This window comes from Thamnophis sirtalis, unplaced genomic scaffold (genome assembly GCF_051295495.1).
Source record: "Thamnophis sirtalis isolate CommonGarterSnake01/CBP01778 unplaced genomic scaffold, rThaSir2_p1.2 scaffold_4, whole genome shotgun sequence".
NCBI lineage: Eukaryota > Metazoa > Chordata > Lepidosauria > Squamata > Natricidae > Thamnophis > Thamnophis sirtalis.
Genome location: NW_028261384.1, coordinates 82,360,437 through 82,368,088, shown reverse-complemented (window position 1 = coordinate 82,368,088; position 7,652 = coordinate 82,360,437). Strand labels below are relative to the sequence as shown.

At 37.5% G+C, this 7,652-nt stretch overlaps 1 protein-coding gene across 1 annotated transcript in view; it reads right to left on the bottom strand.

Annotated features, from left to right (window-relative positions):
* Positions 1-5,550: 5,550 nt before the first annotated feature.
* Positions 5,551-7,652, bottom strand: part of SLC9A3 (solute carrier family 9 member A3) — a 62,479-nt gene continuing 60,377 nt past the window's right edge. The window contains exon 20 of the mRNA XM_087714413.1: positions 5,551-6,429. Within this exon, the coding sequence (XP_087570539.1) occupies positions 6,182-6,429 (248 nt within the window). The 3' untranslated portion in view covers positions 5,551-6,181. The remainder of the gene's footprint in view (positions 6,430-7,652) is intronic.

Here is a 7,652-nt window from a genome sequence, read left to right as displayed (position 1 = left end):
CTTCTTGATGGAGTGCATCGGAAGCTAGGTATTTAGCCCAGCAAACAAATGGAAGCAATCCTGGGAACAACATGTTTGTTTCCTAGCTGTGTTTTTTGGTCATTGTGATTCTTGCCTCACTTTGGATTGACATCATTCCTTGACTTGGATTGTGCCTTGAAAATTCTAAACTTTTCTTGCCTCATGAGCTCTCTTGCGTTGTGATTTAAGTTTACCTGGTGTATTTATTTTGATTGGGAAATTTTCAAGTGCCTTATGGGCTCTTTAGCCATTGTCGTGGACGAGCATTGGTCTGCTTGTGGCTGGACTTAATTGTGACAATTCACAAGGACAGAACACATTTTAGATTATGGATAAATTTTGAAAACTAAAGAAGATTCACAAACATTTCAAGGTTTAAAATTTAAATATTTAAGATTTAAAATTTTACATATTTACCTTTATACTGTTTTAATTTTTTAAATTTTAAATTGTTATTTTTTAAAAAAAATATTAAAAAACAAACTCATGGCAAAAGAGACTGATGTTATGACTTGCAAAATAAGTTACATGTTTGAGCTTATGTTCACAGAAGATCCAAATTATATATGTACCAAATATAAATTAATTGAATTTAGAAGAAAAAGTTAAGAGTCTAGAAACAATTCTAGCCACTCTGAAACTCAACCTACAAAACCAAAAACCCCAACTTAAGCAAGAACACTATGGCAAATTGAACACAATAGAGAACAAACAGCTTCCAAAAAATTGACCCCATATATGAATCTAAAGAGAAAGACCAATGGAAATATATTACTTATAAAAGAAAACAGCCCCCAAGAGCAATGCTCCTACTGTCTACTCCAGTCCGCCTCAGTGAAGCCCCTCTAGAGCTGAACAATCATTTTCATAATGTTTACAGAGATATGGAGCAAAAATAAAAGATGCGACTGAGAATCTAACTAAAATAATAAAACCCCATAGATTATACCCCTTTCTTCTACATGTGGGGGTGAATGACACCACAATGTACCTGAAAATAATATCAAAAGATTAAGAACAACTAGGGAAGAAAGTTAAGGAGTTAGGAGCACAAGTGGTTTTTTCATGTATACTTCTAACAAAAGCAAAGAAACAAAGGAATCGAGGAGGAGCCTATGTTGCTATGAAATAGTCACCCGATCTCAATGCTCCGAAATCGCCGCCAATACTTTTATCGCTGGATGGTGCAATCAGACCTAAACCGTCCCATAGACATGGTGTACAGAAGACTATGTTTTGCTGATCACAGGGACATCGCTAAGTCCCTGATTGATGCAGGAGAAGGTCTCTCAGCTGGCGTTAAAAGCTCAGCCCCCAGGCTGACGAAGTAGGGACAGCTCCAAAACGGAAGGAAATGGAAGAGAAAGTGTTTACAGCTGGTGAGGAATTTTTATCTGTTTTAAAAGATCCTGCCTATAAAAAACTTAAAGCTAATTTAAATCTAAGAATTAAAGAAATAAGCAGCGGAATTAAGCTTTGGATGGTTTTGGTCAGTGTGCTATCTTAATTTTTAAACATTATTTTCATGGATGGAATTTATGCAAACCGTTTGAAATGAATGGATCAAGTTTTCTTCTATAATTTTTACCATTATTTTCACTACCTACGGACTAAACTTCTCCTTATTCATCATTATATGTGTCTTTCACTCTTTTTCTGTATTTCATGTAAGAATTTGACTTTTTTTAACTTGGAATATTAAAAGATACAAAAAGAACAAAGAGAATTGCAACAATTGTAACAACAAAGGGAGAGATAACACTGCCATTCGAAGACTGGAAACTTGAGTATTAAAACAAAATACTTCTACTTTCACTACTGATTATCCTGGTCTGAAACTTTAAAGTCTCACAGTTTGTTTATAGAAAGTGATAAGAAGTAAAGAACCATTTGTTTATACAAATGTTCCTTTGAAGTATATCCTTAACCAGAGATCTCATGGTGAACCTAGGTGTAAGCTTGTAAAAATCTTTCAAGTCAGAGCAGCAGTGTTTTAACAGCTGGAAACAATGGCTTATTTCCAACAACAGAGAAAATCTATCAGCTTGCAAGAGATAATGTTTGCAATACAGAAACTATCAAATACATTTGAGAAAATGTTTGAAAAATTAGAGCACCTAACAGAAAAATATGATGAAAAGGATGTAGATGCTTATCAAATGGGAAAAATAGAGAGTAGAGTCCCATGCAATAAAGAGAAAAATGACTACAAAGAAATCAAATCTGCTGACATCTATGGTGAATGGTTTCTATCTGGAAATGGAAAAAGTGGAATATGGAAAGGGGAACTAGATGGATGGAAACCCTACACTAGATGGCAAGACACAGAAGAAGAGAAAATAAAAGAATTTATGGACTTAAAGGGAGAAATTTTATTAGTAACACCATTGATAACAACACTGACAATTAAAGACAAGCTGATTAAGGAAAAAGAAGAAAGGCATTGAAATTACATGATAAAATCAATAAACAATGAGTTGCAAAGAAGAGTCCATACAAACTTGATTAAGGAGACGATTAGAGAACTGATGCCTCAAATGGCAGAAGACATGAGACTGTTTTGCTACTGGAAAGATACAGGCTGATAGATGAAAGTGTTTAATTTAAAACTAGCTGGACTTAGTGAAATTTAGTGACAATAGATATGGTTAAATAAACAATTGAAAATGATAATAATGTATACATATGTATTGGTATAACAAGTAGTAATTGGATATGAATATTGAATGGTACTTATGAAAGGAAGACGAGAAATGGTTTGGTTACATATAAAGATTTATAAAAAAGAACTAAATTATGATAATGATATAGTCAAATAAAGGAGAGATAATGATAACAATGTATATATAGGTATGGATTCAACATAGGAAAATTGGATGTAAATTGTAAACAGTAATTTGGAAAGGAATTTTAGAAACATTTGTTACTAAATGTTATTGATGTTTAGCTAGAATAGGCCATAAGGAATAGTGTTTTGGGGATACTAGAAATAGCAATAGCAATAGCAGTTAGACTTATATACTGCTTCATAGGGCTTTCAGCCCTCTCTAAGCAGTTTACAGAGTCAGCATATTGCCCCCAACAACAATCCGGGTCCTCCTTTTACCCACCTCGGAAGGATGGAAGGCTGAGTCAACCCTGAGCCGGTGAGATTTGAACAGCTGAACTACAGAACTGCAGTCAGCTGAAGTAGCCTGCAGTGCTGCATTTAACCACTGCACCACCTCGGCTCAATAGCAAATGAGATGCCAGTATGTGGTTATGTCTTAGTTTTGGTATGTTTTATGATGAAGGATGTTTAAACAAATAGTCAAACGAGAATGGGGGTAGGATGATGGTAGTATGTACAAATATATTTGATTTAAAATACTAGAATTAATATGAATCATGGGTGACTGTGAAAGAAATGCATGGAATTTTTTTGTAACCAACTGATACACTTTCTACAGTATGTAAAGAGGATTTTTTGTGTTGTGTCTGTTTTGAAAAATAAAAATAATAAAATTAATAAAAAAAGAAGCAAAGGAATTTAGAAACAAACCACTGATTTGAAATTGGTGTCATCAACAGAACTTAGGATTTTTAGATCAGGCTCTGTATTACCTTATATGAAGGGCTCCTGGCAAGTGCTGAACTGCTCCTCACAAGAACTGGGAAGTATTTGGAAAACTGATTCACTTTATCAGAAAAGCTTTAAACTAAAATTAAAGGGGGAGGACCTAATTCCAACCTTTAGGACCTAATTCCAAGCAAATAGAACTAGACAACCAATCAGATAAAAAGGGGGTGAAGAGGGGAGGAAAGAAAAATTCCAAACAAGGTAGATGTAAGAAGCACACTTGGGGTCAGTCACAAAGAACTTAAATGCCTATACATTAATGCTCAGTTTAGGGAGTAAATAGTGTGAACTTGAAATACTAATACATGAGAGTAGGTATGATATAGTTGCCACCACAAAAATTTAGTGGGATGGAACTCATCATTGGAATGTACTGATAGAAGGATATAAACTATTCAAAAAAAAACCAACAAAGGAGGAGATAGAATTGCATTATATATTAGAGATCCTTCCTCTCCATAGAGATACACAAAACCAAGTATGAAAGCCTCTTTGAATGCTTATGGAAAATATAAAATGAAAAAAGAATGACATTATCATTAGTGTATAGTACTATAGACCACCCAACTAAGCAGAAGAAATAGATGATGTTGCTAATCAGTTAGTAAATGTATGTAAGAAATCACACTAGTAATGGGGGATTTTAAATATCCAGACATTAACTGGATATACACATACCTATACTGGACCTATTCTTATTAGCAGAAGAAATGATAGAGAAAGTTACACGAACTTTGGGGGAGAGTGAAAGAAAACTTGACTCCATTAAGTTGAAGTGAAAGGTTCTTTTATTAAAAAGATGTTAGCTTTGGTAAAGTCAGGCTAGCTCTGGATTTTGCATGGTGAAAAGAGACAGAAGAGATTTCTCCTCATCCCAGCCTCTCCCCATGACCAATCTGTCTTCAGCAATCGGAAATCACTTAGATGTTTGTGGTAATAGGCATTCTTTCTTAGGGTTCCTGGCCTTGGATTCTGGTGCAAAGGTTCTTTGGACTTCATCACCTGTCATTCCCACCGCTCTTTATTTCCCATCATATACACACAGCTTTATTTCCTATTTATCCTACCTTCCATTTCTAGCCTTTGATAGCAGGATGCCTGTGAAGTCCCAAACTGCACCTGGCAGACCTGACATTCTTCCCCCTTTGATAGAGGCATTGGTCTGGCAGAGATCCTGTCAAGATCCTTCTGTAGTGCTGACTATTCCTGTTAGCCTGGTGTCATCTGCAAATTTGATGATTCCCCATTGATCCCCTCATCCAAATCATTGAAGATGTTGAAGAGTACTGGGCCTAGAACAGAGCCTTGGAGTACCCCACTGCATACTTCCCTCCATATAGACACAGTTCTATTGAGGACTACACATTGAGTGTGGTTGGTCAGCCAGTTACGAATCCATCTGGTGGTGATAAGGTCTAACCTACATTTTTCTATTTTAGCAAGTAGTCGGTTATAGTCTACCTTATCAAATGCCTTACTGAAGTCCAAGGAGATTATATTGCCAGTATTCCTTTGGTCCACTAATTTTGTCACTTTGTCAAAGAACATCCTAAGGAGCAATTTAAAGCCGTTTCCCACTCTTCCCCTGCCTTGATCCTAACTTGATAATATGCCTCCCACAAATCCAGTTTGATGAATTAGGGTTTGATGAATTGATTTTAATAAATATTTTGCATTTTCTATAGATTATAAAGCACTATTATAGTATATATTGTATTCTAGCATTCACTTTGGTTTCATGAAACTTCGTTGTTTTGCATTTGTATTTTATGATATGTGCCTTTTACTAAGAAAATATACTGTATGTGTGTTATGAAAAGATGAAATAGCCATGGCATTCGAGTAATGAAAGTACTATGCAAAATTGGAATCAAGTTCATTAATACTTAAGTAATAAGAATTGCATAGGCCAATTTTGTTCATATTTATTACTTGACAGGTATCATGCATAAGTGAATACAAAATCAGAAAAAGTTTAAAACTTCACCTTACTGTATCATAAATATAATATTTTCCAAAGGAATTTGTACAAAGAACTAGCTGCAAATGAATTATTAATCATTAGTTATTTATATCTTGCTCATCAAAATATAAAGCATATAATTATGATAGCTAACAAGGAATAACTATGGTCATTCATTCAATTTCTATAGCCACCCATCACAACCAAGTTACTAAGCAATTAGGTCCCATGACATTGAACTTCATAATAATGATACTATTATTTAATCATATAAATTCTATCCTAATTATGTTGTAACCGCAGGATTAACCGTAATGCCCCTCAGTTCTGCCCACATCTCATGTTGTCTATTTCATTCTGTAGCTCTCAAGTGAGTAGCTTAGTATTCATAATTCACAAATTTAACATGTCCTACTTTAATATTCTAGAATATACATAACTGGTTTAAAGCAGAATTTTCATGCCAAAAAGAAAATAAAGAAAGACACCAAAGATATTCTGAACAAGAGAAAATGGTTATTTGCTAGATCACAAAAGATCTGAGTGACTGAAAAATAAGAACCTTACATTTGCTAAAATTACAAGTGAGTTGATTCTGGGAGAAAAAATGTAGGGTGTTCTTCAGCACCATCTAGTTGCAAAAAAGAATCTGTAGATCTGTTGCTGAGTCGAATGGGAGCAAGTCTTTGAAAGCTGTTTGGAGAATAAGGTATTTGTACTCTGGCTCTTTGGGAAGGTACCACCATCTCATCACTGGATAACCAAGGTGTAAACTTCATGAAGGCATTTTGCTCAATATCGTCTGAAAATACTGGATTATCAATGCCTATTAAAAAGTCCACCAAAGGAAAAATCAAAATTAAATAAACAGGAACATGGTAACTTTCATACTGTATTAGATAGACTATTGCAAAATTGGAACTGAACAGAGAACTTAGTTGGAATAGCATTTGCTATTTTAAAAAAACCCTAGAACTATTTTAACAAAGCAAGTTTCACAAAAGTCCTGCTGCCTGGACTATAGGACAACATAGTGGTTGAAAGTGAGCAATAGAACAGTTTAGTTCTGAATGTCATCTATGGAATTTAAAAAATATTTTCTTTCCCTTGTTTTTCCCAAAAAGGAAACTGCATCCTCTAGAATAGTGATGGCTAATCTTTTTGGCACCGAGTGCGAAGTGCATGAGTTCCGAAGCGCATGTGCATGCCAGAAATCAGAAAAGCAGAGGATCATCTAGTTTCTGGTGTGAATGTGTGTGTGAACACCAGGTGTCCAGTGCCCATGCACCGGCTCCGCCTGGCCTTTTGTGGGTCCTCACGCCTCCCTGGCCACCTCCTTTCCTCCCATCGGGATGGCGGGACATCCTCATCGACCAGGTTCCGCGGCCCCAGACAGGGAGAGAAAGTAGGGCCGCCTCCCTCCGCTGAAAAGCCAGAGCCACTTCCTGGCCTCAGAGGTAAGGGGCATTGGCATTCCTGGGGCTTGGGTTGTGGGGCTAGCAAGTGGGAGAGCTTTGCCCCAATTCTGGCCAGGATGAAGCACCCCCCAGCCAACCCAAAGAAAAAGCTAGTGCAGCCCTTCTCCGATCTCTTCCCGGCCGGCGTGCTTCTTACTCCTCAGCGACGTCTCCATGCTGTGCTCTCCTCTGGCCCTCCTGGGGCAGTTCTACTCCCTGACAGCTGCTCCTCCTTTTTCTGCTCCAGCATCCTGGCTGGGAACTGCAGCACAAGAACCAACACCACCCCCTCACAGCGGAAGGAGCAGCAGTTAGGGTGGCCAACTGCCCAACCAGGAAACCTTGCCCCACTGCCCCGTGTGCCTGAGTTGGCCAGGTGCTCTGGAGCATGGATGCGCAGCACTGCTGTGAGCTGGAGCACTGAGGCCATGCAAGAAGGGAGGGAAGCCCCAGTGTGTTGGTCTTGGCTGGCAGCTCTGCTCCCCTTGTGGGTTCCGGCATGCACATGCACACTGGCCAGCTGGTCTTCATGCGCACCACAAACTGGAAGGTCAGGTGGCCAGCGCATGTGTGTGGCAGAACCCAGAAGATC